Genomic DNA, 18687 nt, shown 5'->3' with positions numbered 1-18687 from the left:
CCTCTATGCTCTCCATTCCGATGGTGGAGGCACAGATTTCTTCCCAGGGGGTCAGCTTGATGGGTGATTCCGACCCTCCCCCGGTGGCTGTGGCAATGTTGCGGTTGGCAGAGAGTATGCTGCGGACGCGTATCCGCAGGTCGTCCCATCGCTTACGGCATTGCTGTGGGGTGCGGGGTGCGGTCCCCACCGCACTTACCCGCTGTGCCACCAGAGCCCATATGGCCTTCTTGTTTGCGAGTGCCGTCCTGGTCATTTGCGTGGAGAAGACGACGGCAGCATTCTCCTGGAGGGTCTCTGTTAGCACGGTGAGTTCCTCACGGGAGAAGTGGACCTGCCGCTTGCGGTCGCACGCTTTCTTCGCTACTTTTCCCATTTTTCTTGGTTTCGCTAGGGTGGATGACGGGTTGGGTTGTGTCTCAGGGTAGTGATTTTAGTGGTTGTGTGGTTTTAGTGGTTTTATAGGTGTACGGCGGGTTGTTTCCCGTTCCGGGCCCGTGTTTTAACTTCCGTTTCCGTATATTTCCGGTCACCGTACTTTACGGTAGGCGCACACTGCGGTGTCCGCTGTGATGGGTGGCGGTATTGCACCTAGGGCGCCGTACGGCGGCGGTGTGGGCCGTTTTGGGTTCATTTCCGCCATCGCGGACTTTGCACTTCCGCCATGCCGTGGTGCTCGTGCCCGATGGGTCGGAATGGGCCGCACTTTGCTCCTTCTTGCAATGGCGGAAACGCTATTTACGCTGTGGCGGTCCGGTCAGTCACTTTCCGCCAGGGTCGTAATGAGGGCCTATCTAAGAATCGGTAGAGGTGGACTCGGTCCTTTCCAGTTTGGTAGGAAGATCATCAATGGCAGCAGAAGTTGTTGCATTCTGGGACCCTGTGGACAAGAAGTCAGACGTAGCATTCAAAAAGCCTATTCAGGGGCCTTTTTGACCCTTGGGGCCAATACATATGATTCTTACACAGCAGAGATAGTGCTGCACAGATTTAAAAGGCTGTCCAAAGCAACTGAATAAGCGAATGATTGTGCCCCTGTTAGGTGAAATGCAGAAGAAGGTGGAGTTTCTTTCAGCCAGTTCCTATGATGGAGTTTGTGGGGCAGCAATGGCAATGGCCAGTGGCTCAGCCATTTCTGAATAGAGACATGCCCACATAATGGGCTGGTGTACAGATGGATCCCAGAGAGCTATTGCATTTAAACTCCCTTTTGAGGGCAGTAAGCTTGTTGGAGACACCCTGGAGGAGAAGATATACCAGCATACTGACAGACTCCAGAAAACGGAAATAGTACCATGGGGAGCTATATCTTCTGGTCACTCAAAGGTAAACAAGAGAGAGGTCAAGTCAGAAGACCAAGGACAGACCCAGCTTCAAAAAAGTTAACAGAATATTCCTTTAAGATTCTCTGAATTCCTGACAACCACTGTAGTCCAGTGGGGGGCAGACTGTTACATTTCTCAAGAATATGGGAGACATTTGCCTGGGCCATCAGGACGGTCATAGGGGATACAGGCTGGAATTCTCACAGCCGCCGGTACCATCAGGGACAGTACGGACACTGGCTCCACGGTCCAGACACAAGAGCAGGACATTGATCCAGGTTATCCTGGAATTTCTGTAGAAAGATGCCATAAGGAGGGCCCCTGCAGGGGAAGAAGGGCAGGGGATTTACTCAATCATCTGTTTGGTTCCAAAGGACAAGACCAAGTTCCAACTAACTGTGGACTTAAAGTGCTCTGTTCAAGATGGACACCCTCCAGAGGATCTTACCATTCGTAACCAGGGGGGGATCGGGTTGCGTCCACAAACCTACAAGATGCCTACTACCATGTGGCAATCCAGGAACTTCACGAGAAGTTCCTCCAGTTTGTGACAAAGGGGATGCACTTTCAATTCTGGATTCTCCCCTTTGGGCTCGGGTCTGACCCAAGGGTCTTCACCAAGCTTATGGCCCCTCTAATTGCTCAACTTCATATGGATGGGATAAAGTTGTTTCTATACCTAGATGACTGGCTGGTCAAGTCTGGAGCCAGGTCAACTGCACAAATTCACGTGACGAGGACATGCCACGTTCTGAAGGCATAGGGTTTTATGATAAATCTAAAGACATCCCACCTGGAACTTTCACAGTCTCTGACATTTATAGATGCTGTCTTTGCTGGGGAGAAGGGATGGTGTCCCTTCCAGAAGTCAGTGCAAGGAATCTACATCAATTCCTGTGACTGATTTCCATTTGTTCTTCAAGGACAGATTCCTACCTTGTTGGGGCTGAAGAGCAAGCTCAGACGCTGGTTGTCGATTCGAAGCTAAAAAACGTAATGAGTCTGGGTCTATTAGACAAGATCATAGTTACTATTGACGCCAGCGGGTCGGGGTGGGGAGCTAATTGTCAACATCTGGTACAGCAGCAGTGGTGGGGTCCAGAGGTGAAGGCCTGTTCCTCGAATTGGAGGGAGCTGGTGACCATTGGCAGGGCCCTTTAGGTATTTTTGGAGGTGGTGGTCGAGAGGTCCATTCTGATTAGAACAGACAATGCAGTGGTTATGGCTTATATATATATATATATCACCAGGGAGGGATGGTCCCAGGTCTCTGAGGTCCCTGTTAGTCGAGTTTGGTCACTGGGAGGAAGGTCACCTTGCAGACCTGGAGGCAACCCACATTAGAGGGGTGGACAACACAATGGCAGACGTTCACAGCAGGGTTTTCACCTGTTCCCAGGAAATGTCTCCATACCCAGATCTTCCAGAGACTAAAAAGCAGGTTTTGACTCTGATTCTGGACCTCTTTGTCTCCTTCGAGACAGCTCAGCTGGGGACATTTTGGCCCAGATTTCCATCCCGGGAGTCATGGGGGTGGATGCCTGGACATTGGAATGGCCCAAGGGACTCTTATATGCTTTTCACCCAATTCCTCTGATTCCCAGAGTTCTAGGGAGGATCAGGTCCAATCATGTGGACATTGTTTTGTTGGTACCATTTTGGTGCTGCTAGAATTGGCGGTGTCACCAGTGTGGACGATACCCTCTTGGCCTCCCCCCTGTGGGACCAGTGAGTGGTGCCTCAGGGGAATGCAATTCACTGGGTGGTCTGGAGATTGAGAGAAGGGGGTTGAGGAACCTAGGAATTTCTGATCAAGTGGCTTGGTTGGTGGCCTGCTATGTTCAAATGTTATGAACAGCACTGCGGTGATGGTAATTCCGGAGGCTCATGTGAGCATCAGGTGTTGTCGGCATTAGAGTGTGGTGTTCCCTCTGTGTTTCAGTTCCTACCAGATAGATTTGACAAGAGCCTGCCTTGTCACCAATTTTTAGATTTGACAAGGGGTTGGCTGTATCATCCCACAGAGCCCAGTGTGAGGCCATCACAGACTTTAGAGAACACTGTCTCTAAGGAGGAGGGGGGAGCGTTTGGTGGGGAAGCTGCTCAGGAGCTTTTCCGTCTCCCGTCCTCTGTCATGTGGATGAATTCCAAGTTGGATTTCTCCTTAGGGTTAGCCTCTCTTCAGGTGGGCCCTTTTGAGTCTTCAGAAGAGATGGAAATCTTATTGCCATTACCTTGGCTCTCAGGTTGGGATAGATTGGGGTTCTTCTTTGTTCTCAGACATACCTTAAGGTCTGGCCAGATGCTCTGGTGCTTCAATATGGTCTGATATTGATTCCTAAAGTTGTGCTCTGGTTTGACAGGTCCAGAATGTGATTTTACCAGCCTTCTTTCAGAATCCTTCCTCCACTGCAGAAGTTGCCTGGTATTGTTTGGCGGTACAGAGTACTGTCTTGAAATACCTACGGCGGACAGAGTGCATCAGAAAAATGGGCAGTCTCTTTGTAACATTTGGCCAGCTTGGGGCAGGTCACAAGGCCTGAGTTGCAACTATCAGTTCATGGATCAGTTTGGTTATTTTCATGGCCTACACAAGGGCTTGCAGGTCCCCTCTGGGGAGGATCCAGGGTCGCTCCACCATGGGTATGGCAGCATCTCGGACTAATGCTCATAGGGTCCCCCTGCAGGAGATATGCAGAGCAGCCACATGGGCTTTCCCCAACACTTTCATCAAGCACTACAGGTTCAATGTACTGCATGACGCCAGTAGGGCTTTTGGTGCAGTGGTCTTGAGCTCTGGGATCTTCTAAGGTCTGAGTTCCTGAGTTCAGGGTCAATAAAGTGTGTGTGTTTCAGCAGCATTTTGGGTGTATGTTCTCATGGGCCTCTCCTAAAATACATTAGTATATCTCACAGGTAAGTACTGGGATGAGGAAGAGGGATGCAGAGGTAATGTTAGGATTACTTACTGGTAATTTTCATTAGGCCTAGTCCTACTGTTCCTCATCAAAGCAGTGACTTCCCGTCAGAGGCTCCCATGGTGGAGGGGCCCATGATTCTGGTGGATAAATTAAAAACTGGGTTCTTTGGTTAAGGGGTAGTCACAGTGCTCTAAGTGTGCCGGGGCCAGCCGCGCATAGCCACAGCAGTCTCCAAATAGTGGGGCTGAACCGGGGACCTGCCGATGCCCTCCGGTCCCACCATGCCACGGCCGGTGATTTTCCCACCATGGCCGCAGCCGTGAAGGGATATGAGCGCCGCCATGAAGTCAGACAGCTGTGACTGAAAAAGGTGCCAGCCAACCACAGCTTCGCTCAAACTAGTTTGCGCAACCCTGTGGCTGGCTGGCACTTCTGTCAGTCACAGCGCAGGAAACGCACAGCGTCCCAAACATTAACACCCTTTTGTCTCGACTCCCTGTTGTGCCAGGAGTGGAGACAAAAGGGTGTTAATGTTTGAGCCATTAACCCCATGGTGGAGACATTAGCTTCTCAAAGCCAAAATCTCCACCACTTCACAGAAAGCCTATTTCCTAAACGTTCTACAACTACTCACCCATTTCCAGGATATATGCTTGTTTCACAAGTAAAAAAAAAAACACATTTCCAATTTAGACTGTCCATTTTCTTCAACTGCATAACAAGAATTCCACAATCAACAATGATTAGTACATGTTGGGGGATTTATAACATACTCTTTTGCAGAGGGTCTTAACGGCTATCAAAAACTCAACCTGTCCCATTACTGGATTTTATGATTCCTTAACTTTGCATTCTGGTACTTGTAATTTCTGCATTCACAGGAGGAGACTCTCAAAATAATCTCACAGGGAGGAGGCGCTACTGTACGCTGTGGGGCTACACTGCTGCATACTGTAGCATTATATCGCACTCTGTGTCACTAATGACAACACCAGGATTTTAAGTGCTGCATATAAGACACAGTGCAATTAAATGATTTGCCCAGGATCACACACTTTGGTTGTACTTAGTTGTGTAGGCCAGACCACCCCGGTGTATTTTTACTTGTTCTTCTTTAGACCACGCACTTCAAGTCTTAGACCAAATCCATCAGGCAAGCCAGGGCCCCAAATGAGGGCCCCCTCGCCTCATTTTCTTATCCCACTTAAAGCACTGTGTAGGCATTAATAACTCCCGGTAAGGTGAGCGACGGGAGTGGGTACTTTAGGAAGGAATTCCTGTCAGGGAGACAGGATTCTCACAGGAGAGTAGTTTGACGAGGAAGAGTAGGACTAGGAGTATTGTAGATTATCAGCAAATAACCTTAACATCACTGCTTGGCCTTGTGTAAGCATCCCAGCAGCACATGTACCCCCAAACGTCTTGGGAACATAATTTACTAGTATGTGCTTTTGTAGTGGACTGCTACCCATCCAGGTCTGAGCCCCTCTACCTACATATACCTAACAACATGAAAATAAAATAAACATGAAGAACCTACTGAATTAATCTGGTATTTCTGCATTACCATAACAAAGCAGCGTGCAATGTTTATCATTGCATCTGGGTTTGAATTTAGTGACTGCCTTGTCGGCCCTAGTGATCTTACGACTTTTCACTATAATGTATTTTTGCATGCTCTTGCATTCCAAAGATGGTTTTTGCTTTGATTAAACATCTAAAGTTGGACGTGATGTGTAAATTCTAAAGCACTCATCTTTTTTTTATTTGAAGGTTAAACGGCCTTTGATCTTTATTGCGCAACTTGTCCAAGCCAAGGCCACAGGCCCCCCGCCTAGGCTTAATCTAGAGAGGAACCATTTGTGCCCATTGTTTTTACCTGCCCTCCGTTGGTTGTTGAAAATATCCTCGTCGTTCCTCCACACTGCTTCACATACCACAGGAACCAAAGAGCAGAGACTTCGTGAGGCTCGGAAGTAACATTGACATTCACAAAGAGAGTGGCAAACTTCTTAGCTGACCTGTCAAAAGATCACAAAACATTGTTTAGACTCATGGCCAGGGTGAATAGCAAGGGTCAAGTCCTAAAAATTAAAGTGGGGGGAATCATCAACAAACGGAATGGGATGTGATGTCATCAGAAATTAGCATATCAACGTGAAATCTGCACATTTCATTACATTGGCTTTGCATAACCACTCAAATTGCACAGGACGAATGGCATTTGCCTTTCATGAATTCAACACACACACAAAACCAAGATAGGATATTTTCTTATGATGGTGTTTTTGAAAACGTTAAAAGGTGTGCATGTTTTAAACTCCAAGAACCAACACAAATGTTTTCCCTGGCTCTTGCAGTTCCAAAATGCGACATTTCATCTTTAGTTGTTTGTTATTTTTCATCAGGTTATATAGTGCAGTGATGAAGTGTCTGGCTGGCAAACCTGAAGAATGAGTTTCCATCCCCGAGGTCAGCTTTAATTCATAAATTCAAAGAGGACAGTCAATGTTTCTCATTTTAGCTCGGGGAGACCGAGCCCACTGTAGAGGAGGAGCCAAGTACCTCTACCGGAAGTTCCACCCCTATTCTGCCTATATGTTGGCAGCCGGCAATTGCGACATGCTCAAAGCCAATAATTGTGCCCATTTTCGAGAAAGGTCCTTGAAACAAGGTATCCATTGAGAAAACCCTACATGTATCTGCAGAGAAATTACAATCTTCTGAAGGAAATTTCCAGAAGAAGTTTGAAAACGAATGAAAGAGAAGACTGGTGACGTCACGTGAAGTAGAGGTGACGCACCCAGAAGAGATTCACATGAAGTAAGAATATAGACCTTATAGAAGCTGATGACGAAGTAGTGAAGTAAGCAACATTTCGGGAGCAAAATGAAGATTACACATGCAGAGGAGCACTGAAGAAAATGCAAGCAAAACCATTTTACAGTTATACAGACAAAGTAGACAAAATAATCATACAGCTGCCTACGTAGTGAATAGATTGCGGCGATGTATGTATATAGGAATGTACAGAATCTGGATGTTGTACAACGCACTTTAGCAAACTTGGACCCTGTGAATGGAAGTGTGGTGCAGCAGAATAGGATAGCTGGCAGCGAAGGAAGATTTGAGAAAGGCTTGCCTGGCCCAGAGTTGTGTCTGCCCAGAGCCTTGCCATGTACTCAAGAAGATACAATAACGTGAGAAGCAAGTTAAGCTCCTGTTTGAGGTGGAACGGAAGTTGCTGAAGGTGCCAAGATATCTTTAATAGTGTTTTAATACAACGAAGGGCTCAAATCCGTGGTCTTCAGTCACATGGTCAGATGAAAGTAGACTTTGGGGCAAGCCACACCGAGACCAGAAGATAAGACCATGCCACACTCCCTTTTATTCTCAGGCATAGTGAGCCTCTGCAAGGCCGAGTTCAAAGGAGTTAATTGAATGGCAGACCGCAGGAGTGATGATAGATGTTGGGCTAATTGGGTGGGAAGACACGGTCGAGTCCACCCAGTGGCACCTGGGGTACCAGCTTGCATGCTGCTAGCAAGTGGAATATTCGAGAAGGGTACAAGCATGCCAACCAATCATAGAGGGCCACATATTAAGGAGTTATATAGTTTGTGAAGCCAATAGTATGTCGAGTATTAGACTGACAAGGAAGATGACTTGCACTTGGGATGGGCTTAATCGTCCATCTGATCTTAGAGACCCAATCACGTCCCTGTATCCCATAGAAAGTATATGTAGATGTTCCCCTTTCACCAACCACAATCTCTCATAGGTTTTTCTTATTAGCCACATAGTGTGACATCACGTATGACACATTTTTGCTATGTAAATGATGTTTTTTATGAAATGCATTGAGATAATGCTGTGCAGCATCCTTTGATGTCCGTTGTGCTCCCTGTTTTAAGGACTTGTTATTAAAACAGCTTTGTCTTTTGCCAAACTTCCTGAGTCGGCCTGATTATTGATGTATGAGTAACATCTGCATCTCCATCCATCTCAGATACTGTTACCTCATCTTAAAGGACCCTGTCTACGGGTTCACCACCCTCTGAAAAAAGAGAGTGGACTCTGTCCCCCCGCGTGTACCCTCGACTTGAACCCTGGTGAATACAAACAATATAGCAAATAGAAGTAAGCAAGCCTAGAAGGTGCTATCCCTGGTCAACAGTGACGTTAGCTTCGAATTTGTGGAAGAACATTTTATTGATTATCTTTGGCAGTTTATAAACCCAGTCGTGTATGGGGCTTCTGCAGAGCACTGTATCTCATGATTTTATTGGCTGGGAGGAGGTGAATAACGATTTCCATGTGTTAAGATCAATTAGTTCTGGGTGCAGATCTTGCTGAGAAATGTATGTAAAATCCAAACAAAAAGCTGTCCTTGATACTGAGTCGATTCTTGGGTCTTCTTCACAAATCTCCCTTAAGATTCAGGAAAGATAGTAAAAATGTAGTGAGCACGTGGGACGTTTTTGCTTCCAGGCAGAGAAAAGAGATTAGTGGTGTAGAGAGGGAGGAAGAAATGGGATCAGGTTGCAGGGTAGGCCCATTGACCGTAAAACAGCTTGTTACTGCTTTTTAGGAATGCTATCCACATAAGATTACACATTCAATTCTGAAATAAAAGTAAAATACATGAGATCGGAACATCACCACATTTAATTTCAAGTAATGAGTGAAGTAACATATTAGCACATTAACAACCAGCATTTCTGGAGCTCCTAGTCAGGTTGTTCCAAATGTGGCCTGGTTTCACTAATAATGACCGGTGGCCTTATATTGTGTAGAGTTGTGCGGCTTCATGAGAGTCAAGCCTGTGGCCACAATCGAGAATGGTTTTCTACAAAATATTTGAGGGCTATCGCTAACCACCAGCTCAATCACCCGGTTGATGGAGCGTAAATTGCGCAGCACAGCTCGTTTAATTAAACTCAAACCACTGCTGTAGTGCTAAGACCATGGAGCTCCCCTGATACAGAGATGCTTTGAGCGACTTGCTGTCCCAAGAGGGGGGAATCTGCCATGCTGTTTGCACATTAAAAAAACTCTCATATATGATGAGTTCTGGGTTAGGCCAGATGATCTGACTATAACATTGAAAGCCATTATAAAAAAAGCCTTCCATATTCGAGAAGATGAGGTGATTATGGCCAGATTACAGAGTTGAGAATTATTACGCATGTACTGGACTAAAAAAAGGGAGGAAGGGTATGAACATTACTTAGTTCAATTAAAGCCTACATGTGTTTAGGTCCCTATACATCATGTATAGGATAGGCGCACGCCATTTAGCTGAGAGACGAAACAAATAGGATATTGGGATCTCCCACAAATGCTGTCACTGTCAGGATCTAGTAGAAAATGAGGTTCTCTTTATGCTGATATGTCCAGCAAACTTGACCCTTAGAAAATTGTATTTGAGACCGAAATATTTATTAGCAAGGGTAGTACCCACCCACGAAGCCCTGTCAATGTGCTTAGTGCTTTAAGCAGGGTGAGAAATCGAGGGGTGGGGGGCTGCAATGAGAGGGTCTAGCCTAAATGATGAGCATGGCCTGAAGTGTCACGAGCACAGACAATAAAAAAAGAACAGTTGACTGGTTACATTTTTTTATTGGCTTGCGCTGGGGATTTACTCGAACCCTGCCGGTGGCAAGCCACAGTGCTGTTTCTTTGGTACTCAATTGATTTTGTTTCATTCAATAGACTGTGTCAGGGAGTCAAGTGAATGGAACCAATGGCATCCAGCACCTACAAAATATCACAGTTGGATGTGACGCTGCCTCATTATCAGTAGGGTTCAGGTTCCAAACCCCAGCAGGAAAAGAATAAAAAATGTTTTTTTTATTGTCCCGTGCTAGGGATTTCAACCTGAGAAACCAGACCTGTGTTGCAGCGCACTGTGCTATTTCATAGGTGCTTATCAGGGCTTATGTGTCAAGCAGTTTACGAACGAAACAAACGAAACCCCCCACCTGAGTGATTGCACAGTGCAACGTGGCACTGGCTTGTCATTGCCAGTGCGTGGGTTGGATTCCTGCGTGTGGTAAGTAAAAAACCAAGTTGTTGTTGGGGCTGTCTAGAGTAACGGGAGTCCCGGCTCAATCAATGTTTTGGGAGACTGCCGGGGCTCCGCCCGGTCTGGCCCTTGCCCAATTAAAGCCATAAAGGAGCTATAGAATTGATGATAAATCACTGGTTTTCATTGTTGCTAAATATTTGCACAGAGCGTGGCTAAGGAGACAGTGGGCCTCATTAGAGGTTTGGCGGTAGCCTTGCCGGTAAAACCGGCAGGCTGCCGCCAAACTTCCAAAAATGTCGGGCACCCGCGAATGGGCAATTACTGGGTCATAACGGCCTGCCGCACCGGTATTTGCCCTTTCGCGGGTGCCGGAATGGAATGCTCCCCATTCGAGCCCCATAGGGCTCAATGGGAATGGGGAGTTCGGATGCACCGGCACCGTTATAACTGGTGCTGGTGATTCCGACATGCTGTGCTCGCGGGTGCCGCATGGCCTGCCAGGTCAGACCTGGTGGGCATAAAGGCACCCGCGAGCACATCTCGCAGTTTGCCGGTCCGAGAACTACAGTACCGGCAAGCTTACCAGTACCGTAGTTCCCAGACTGGCAAACTTATAATGAGGCCCAGTATCTGCTTAGTCTCACTGCATAGTTAACTACCTCACTTGACTGCATGGTTCTGCAACTATAATTTAGCTGAATCAAGAAATCTGGCTTCCGACTCGTGAACTTTTATATGGGTATTATATATATATATATATATATATATATATATATATATTATATTACACGGCCACTAACGTGGCCGTGTAGTTATGGTTAAGTTGCTAATCCCATAGGAAGAGCACTTTTTGGGCGGCTTATAACTTCGCTCCCCCTGGACGAATCCTCACCAAACTTTGCATAAAAGTATATGGCCCACTCTGAATTTCTTCTGCAAAGGTGGTGAGGTTTGGTCTAGGGGGGGCAAAGTTATAGGGGGGGTCCCAACATTTCTTTTTTTCCCATAGACATAATAGGAAAAAACTTTGCTCACGCCTACAGCCCAAACTGCTGGACGGATTTTCACCAAATTTGCAGCATGAGCGACGGCTTGGTCTTGAAGGCATGCGTTTATTAATTTGGTGTAAATCCGTCCAGTAGTTTTTTTTTAAACGACCATAACATAAGGCAACAAAATTAGTGATATCTATGTCCGGTCCGCGGACTCACTTCCCTGTTCGGTCCGTGGACTGGCTGCTGATTGGCTGCACTGTCCACGGACTGGCCTCTGATTGGCCGAAAAATTCATATACTTTTGCGTGGTCCGTGGACACCGGGACGCGGCCGCTGATTGGATGATGAGAAAACGTCAAATACGTCGGTTTTCCTGAAATGCCCGCCATCTTGGATTCGCAGACTTTTTTGGAGTCCGCGGACAGCGCGGTGAAAATATTTTAAAAAAAAAGAAGCATTGCACTTGTCAGAGTCAACAAACAATGTCTGGGGGTGTGGGGTGGATGAGGATTGGATTGGATATGGCCATAAGAAGCCAACGCGGACACTCCAGATGTCCTAGGACATCTGTACCAATTTCTGGATTACAGGGTTGGGGAAAAGCAGTTTTTGGATGGTTTATAACTTTTGCACCACTCATTGAAACTGCATGTAATTTTACAATTGTATTCTAGATCTAATCCTGAATGGTTTAGCAACATTTTGGGGGATTCTGTCAAGAGGGGTCAAAATTAATCGGGGGGTCCTAAAATATTGTAAAGGCATATAAATGTGTTGTCATTTGACGAATCTGCACAACATTTGGCAAAACGATTTTGGATCTAGATATAAATGGTTTTCTAAAAATTGGTGGGATTTTCTCCAAGAGGGGGCAACATTAGAGAGGTGTCTTAACATTTTTTGATGGGTTATAACTTTGTTGCTATTTGACGAATGTGTACAAAAGTTTTGAGAAAGATTACAGACCAAACCTTCAATGTTTGTGTAAAGAATTAATGGATTTTGTCAAGTGAGGGCTAAGTTATATGACTATTGTATGTACATACATTTTGACACTTTTTAAAAAATAAAACGTGGGCGGGTTTTGAGCAAACTCGTGAGGAGCATTGGCAAGGACATTAAAGCATGGTTTTGCAAATCTGCCCGTGTTTTATTTTTTGACAAGTGTAATAATGTAGGTACAGAATATAGTCATATACCTTTGGTGACTCAGGTATATAGCCTGTGGCCGTGGGCAGTAGCCAGATTGTCGGGGTCATGGCAAAAGGTTATGACACAGACACTCTGGCTACTGGCCATGACTGCTAGGGACGGAAAATGGTGTTAAAGTGGCTATGGCCCTCATTACGACCCTGGCGGTAAGGGGTTTACGCCAGCGTTAGCTGCGCCGACCCCTTACCGCCAACTACGAGTTCCCAGAGCGCCATGGTCATTTTTCCGCCCGCTTTTTGCGGGCGTAAAAATCCATGGCGCTATGGGACCTCGGTGTTAATTACGCCACCGTAGTGTACGGTGGCGTAATTAACACCTTCCCCACTCCCATTGAGCCCTATGGGGCCGAAATGGGAATGGGGAAGGGTAAATGGGTCAATGGGGACTTACCGCCCCGCCGACCTCGGAATGGGGCGGTAAGTCCGCCATCCGCCATGGCGTAAAGGGACTTTGCGCCATGGCGGAAAAGTCCGCCGATGGCGGTAAAAATCCGCCAGGGTCGTAATGAGGGCCTATGTCTACCTGGGACCGGCTATGTGGTAAAGTTATTAAAAGTTAGGATAGGTTTGAAAGGGAAAAAAAGTGCTTTTGGTAATATGTTCATAGGGTTTTGCAGACTGCCATGGCAAGGGAAGAAGGACTGTGTACGGAGCCCTGCTTTCTCTTTCTATGTTGGCTGTCTTGGAAAAGGATTTTCCTTCCTTCTTACAGCGGGACACTGCAGGTGTCCCGCTATAGGAAGAAAAATCTATGTTTCAGCACCGTGGGTTCCCGCTTTGGGAATCAGGGGTGCTAATGGCCTTTATCCCCCATTTCAGGGTCTGCAATGGATGATAATGGTCCGTAGCCCTCCTTATTTATTTATATATTTATTTATAACGCACCAACGCCCGCAGACATCAGGCTGTGTGGTTACAGCATTTGTTGAGGAAGATGAGGTGGAGGAAGACAGCTTACTACTTACTGAGAAAGAAATAACCTTTCTGAGAGCATTACGGTCATTGGATTTGTTGTGGTGGCGGTCCTGTAGAAGTACTGTCCAGGTATTCAGCGACTGAGTACAAAATTGCACTCAGTGCATTTCACTTTGGTAGCTTTAGCCTTTGGTACACTCCCAACAGTAGCAAAGAACTGGCACACCCATGATTTGATCTTGGTGTTAGACGTAGGCACTTCCTCTACCTCATCTTCTTGGTCCTCTTCATTGTCTTTGAAAGTACTGCGCTTTTTTTGTTGTGAAGGTCCTCCAGCTGGTGGTGGTGGTGGCTCTTGGGGAGGAGGGATGGCAATAACTGATGCCATTTTTAAGATAAATAGCAGTTTTGATAACATTCTTCCAAGTATGTACTGTGTACTAGATTGGTAATGGATAATGAGTACGAAAAGGTGTAGGGGGTGTGCAAGGGAAATTTATAAGTTGAAAGTTCCTAGATCAGTAGAAAATGCAGTTCACGAAGGACGGATCTTATCGTGAAGTGCGGAGGTGTTCTTGGACACGTCATCATGCTGCGCACCAGCGTATGGTCATGTGGCACTGTCCGGAAAGTCTGCAATGAAGTCAGATGTTCGTAGACGTCTACGGACGCAAAGCTAGTTGCAGAAAGTGTATAGAAGTGTTAAAAATGATTCTAGAAGGTGTGAAATGGCAGAGTTTTAAGGTGACCTATTAAACCTATTAAATTCAATGAAAAAACTTTGTTAAGGGGACGTTATGGTTAAGTTGGACTAATAAAAACCTTTGGAATTCACTGAAAAAACTTTGTTAAATGGACATTATGATTACGTTGGACTAATAAAAACCTATGAAATTCAATGAAAAAACTTTGTTAAAGGGACGTTATGGTTAAGTTGCACTAATAAAAACCTATGAAATTCAGTAAAAAAACGTTGTTAAAAGGACGTTATGGTTACAAGTAAAATTGAAAAAACCCTGAAATTCGCCAGTTATGGTAAGCTAAGCACCCATAACTCGTGCCACCACTGTGCACTGCTAAGGCTAACACCCAGGACATCAAAGATGACATCACAAATATCATTGATGACATCACTGATGACATCACATGTCTAGCCCCTTCTTTTTTGTTCACTGCCATATCTAGGCCAGGTGGTTCTATTCATTGACAGTCAGAAACTTAACTTTCAAAAGGTATTACATTTATAGATATTGCTATTCTCACATGTTCTTACACTACTTTCCTTAGAATTTAATCGCATTTTACGATGTACATATGTAGGGGAAGAAGCAAGCCTGAAACACAGAAATCATTTTTGTGCGTGAATACAATCATGTAGATTATACACAGTTGCTAATGATACTGCCTCTTGTTTGCTTACTTTACTCTCCATATATAAGCCCCATATTTGTATGCATTGTATTCCATTTATGTTTTGTGTGTATTAGTAGAAATATGTAGTAAGTGATGCATTATTAGCTACTTAGTACATGTTTCACAGTACGGAAACGTCTGATACAGAAGCATTCACCAATTTTTTATATAACTTTGGAAAATTACAAATATCACACCTCTGTGGTGTATGCTACATTTTTCTTTAGTAGGTTCCTGTACTAGAAAGAACACTGCAATGGAATGTTCTTTAAAACACTACATTGCATAATGAAGTATTTAGTTTATTACACATCTCCCGATAATCCCTGATACTTTTTTGCCAACATTACATTCACAACCCCATGTATGAAAAGTAAATGCACATGTGATGTCATCAGTGATGTCATCAATTATATTTGTGATGTCATCTTTGATGTCCTGGGTGTTAGTCTTAGCAGTGCACGGTGATGGCGCGAGTTATGGTTGCTTAGTTTACCATAACTGGCGAATTTCAGGGTTTTTCCGATTTTACTTGTAACCATAAGGTCCTTTTAACAACGTTTTTTACTGAATTTCATAGGTTTTTATTAGTGCAACTTAACCATAACGTCCACCATAACGTCCCTTTAACAAAGTTTTTTCATTGAATTTCATAGGTTTTTATTAATCCAACTTAATCATAATGTCCCTTTAACAAAGTTTTTTCAGTGAATTTCATAGGTTTTTATTAGTGCAACTTAACCATAACGTCCCCTTAACAATGTTTTTTTCATTGAATATATATATATATATATATATTTAAAGGTTGAGTCGGACCATTGTTACATAAGGTTTTGCCATAACTGTCCAAGCACAAGAACTTTATTTTTGTCTGATCTTAAAGCATTTTAAGTGATTTTATATTTTTGGATTTTATCTATGTGATTTATGTATTCATTACATGAGCTATGCTATTGTGTGTTTGCCTATGACGATATGTCGAATTGGTAATACACTGAACTGAACTATTAATGGCCCACGTTCCAAGCAAGCTGATGGGTACTCTGGGGGCTCCAGTGGTTCTGTAACATTCCTCTAGCCCCCCTAAAGTCACCCCACCTTAATCAAACACTAACCAATGCCCACTCTTTACCATGCACACTAGCTACATGCCTCTATAACAGTTTAGTAAATAGAAAAAGCCAGCACAGGAATTGGGCCTGAACTAGAAGGAGCTCCGGCTCCAGGAAAGGTTGCCTTACTAGAGTGCTGCGGAACTTGGAGTCCCAGGGTCCAGACCAAGAAACTCCCAGATCTGTTCTGAGCCAGTCTCATGCACAAGCAGCCTGCACTTTAGAGGACTCTCACGCGCACGATTCAAGTTAGAAACAGACACAGCACCACAGCCTGTTGAAAAGCTGCACAAAATGGCATATAGGTGCAATTTACATACTTTCTTTGTTGGTGTTAGGGCGAGTATGGTGGGCAATAATAAAAATTTGAGTCCAATTTACATTACTCGTCTAAAGGATTTTCTTTCTGAATCACTATTACAGACATGTTTGAAATTGTGTTTATTATGTTCCCAACATGCTCTTCTTTATGCAAATCACCAGACTTGGGTTCCATGACGAGATACTGAGTTGCGTGATCTGACCTGGGGCCACGTCCCTCGTCCTACAGCACTGTCCACCATCCCCTAAAGTGGAGAGGGTTCCCCGAGTAATTTCTTTCCATTTCCGGGCCTGAAAATGGGCTCCCATTTTCATTTGCCCACGTTGTAGGTTTTACTGCGTAAAAATGTCTCATGCAGCTCGTGCCAATATATTTTCCCACCAAAAAATGTACCATAAGCATTCAGCATCTTAGAACATGGTACTTATGTTGATTATGAGGCATGATGAAACGATCGAGTGCAAAGCTGAGGTACTTAGAGGACTGACTGAAGAGAATTTTCAATGGATAAAAGAAACATGCACACCCGTGTGGTCTCAGCACATTGCCAAACTCACATGGATCACAGCACTAGAAAAACCGATCAAAACGCAGAAAGAAATACCAAATGAACTATGCTTCCATGGAGAGGGAAAAGTGCCCATGGCAATGCAATAAGACAATCATAATTCCAGATATGAAGAAGGGAATAGCGGCCCTAACGGGCATGTATTGGATCTTTGGAAAAACAAGCATACCTGCATCTCCCAGCGTCATGGAAAGGGACTTGCGCCCTTGCAACCCTACATTTGGCTCTGATGGTAATACCAGAAAGCCACACCCAAGGTGGGAAAGGTGAATCGGCTGGCGTATTGGCAGCAGGGCAATCGGCTGATGCATCGGCAGCGCCCTGATCAGAAGTAAGAGCCCCCAGTGTATGAACTGTTGTCAGAAAATGACTAGAAAAACAAACTCTCTCGTAAAAGGAGATCATCCAACTACATCTCCTCTGAATCATCTGCCCTTCTTGCCGCAATCCCACCGAAATACAAGCTTTTCAACTCCGCACAGACATTTTTTGCATCGCTCCTAATACCAGGGCTCCAGGCACGAACCAACGCCAAGTGGTTACAAATATTGCGCTGGGAGCTGATCCAACTGGCCAACGACATTGAAGAGGGATTCAACGTAATAAAGGTGGAACTCTGTGCTTTGCGCCTAATGACAATGCAGAACCGGTACGTCTTAGATCTCCTCACGGCAATGGATGGTGGTGTTTGCCAAAAAATCGGGAGTGCATGTTGCACATTTGTGCCATCTGAAGATGCGAACACTCTCCCACGTCATATCAGCAGTACACAGCCTGGGAGAAAGAATGTCGAAAGAAGGGGGGGTAGAACCAACTACCTGGTTTGACAACATGTTCAGCTGGATACCATCCTGGTTCAACACTGTGATGAAAATTTTCATTCCCATCATCGTCTTCATAATGCTATTTTTCTGTGTTTGCCAATTAGGTATCCGATGCTGTGCAAAATCTATGCCTAATTCAGCTAGGATGATGCTAACGATGGGCCGACAGGCAACGGTAACAACTATGATAGATGCCCAAATGCAAACTGGGGGACTTACTACACCAAAGTATCGCATGACAGCAGTATACCATCAGAATGAGGATAGGGTCGACAACCTATATCACACTACCATAAAAGAACCAAGAGAGCTACAATGGTACAATGAAGTATGGGTGGACCTGGATGGGGATGGAGGGATTTATATGACATGTACCCCTGATGAATATGTGAGGAAAGGGCATAGCCTGAAAAGTGTATGTAGAGCATGGATGCCCATAAAATGTAAACCAGTCTGGGATGAAGCAGTAGCTGAAGCTGAGTGTTATCGAAGGGAGAATAAAAGAAACTAATAGTTAGTTACTTTAAATGTAATGAAAGGGGGGAATGTGTGGGAGTGAGGGGCCAGTAGGCCCCCCGTCACTCCTTTCCTGAGTACAAACTTGGACCATGTGCCTCCAATGGTGGGGGGTGCCCTCGTGCCCTTATGCAATGTCAGCACTGGCTGGCATCTGTGTAGAAGGGACCATCGCGCAGGACACATTGCATCCATCTTTGTGCCCCCTTGACGTCATCTTGGTAACTAGGCCTCACTGCGATCGTACGAAAATGCTTCTCTCCCCTTTGCAGCGCAGCGCACACAGCGCACATGGTCCCCACCTTTCCTCTCACTGTGTCTGGAAAACTCTACGGTTCCATTCTCATGCTGAAGCCAGAGGTAATTGCAACAAAGAACCAATGTAACAACCCACTCTTCCTCTGAGATCACTGCCCTGCGTATGAACCGGTTTGAGCCAAGCATCCATCTCCACAAATCTGTCCATGCCCCCTCACCCTCGCCATTGGAAAATGACTGCCAATGTAACCCTGTGTCCTTGCAAGGAATCCACTT

General features: G+C 45.2%; 1 protein-coding gene across 1 annotated transcript in view; it reads right to left on the bottom strand.

Annotated features, from left to right (window-relative positions):
* The window catches only part of LOC138526129 (amine oxidase [flavin-containing]-like), a 569128-nt gene that overhangs the window by 202350 nt on the left and 348091 nt on the right, over positions 1 to 18687 (bottom strand). Inside the window, exon 6 of the mRNA XM_069636504.1 lies at positions 6126 to 6267. Within this exon, the coding sequence (XP_069492605.1) occupies positions 6126 to 6267 (142 nt within the window). The remainder of the gene's footprint in view (positions 1 to 6125; positions 6268 to 18687) is intronic.

This window comes from Ambystoma mexicanum, chromosome 7p, assembly GCF_040938575.1.
Source record: "Ambystoma mexicanum isolate Mex_15411 chromosome 7p, UKY_AmexF1_1, whole genome shotgun sequence".
Taxonomy (NCBI): domain Eukaryota; kingdom Metazoa; phylum Chordata; class Amphibia; order Caudata; family Ambystomatidae; genus Ambystoma; species Ambystoma mexicanum.
The sequence above is the reverse complement of the archived record's forward strand: the minus strand, read 5'-3'. Positions and strand labels throughout refer to the sequence as shown.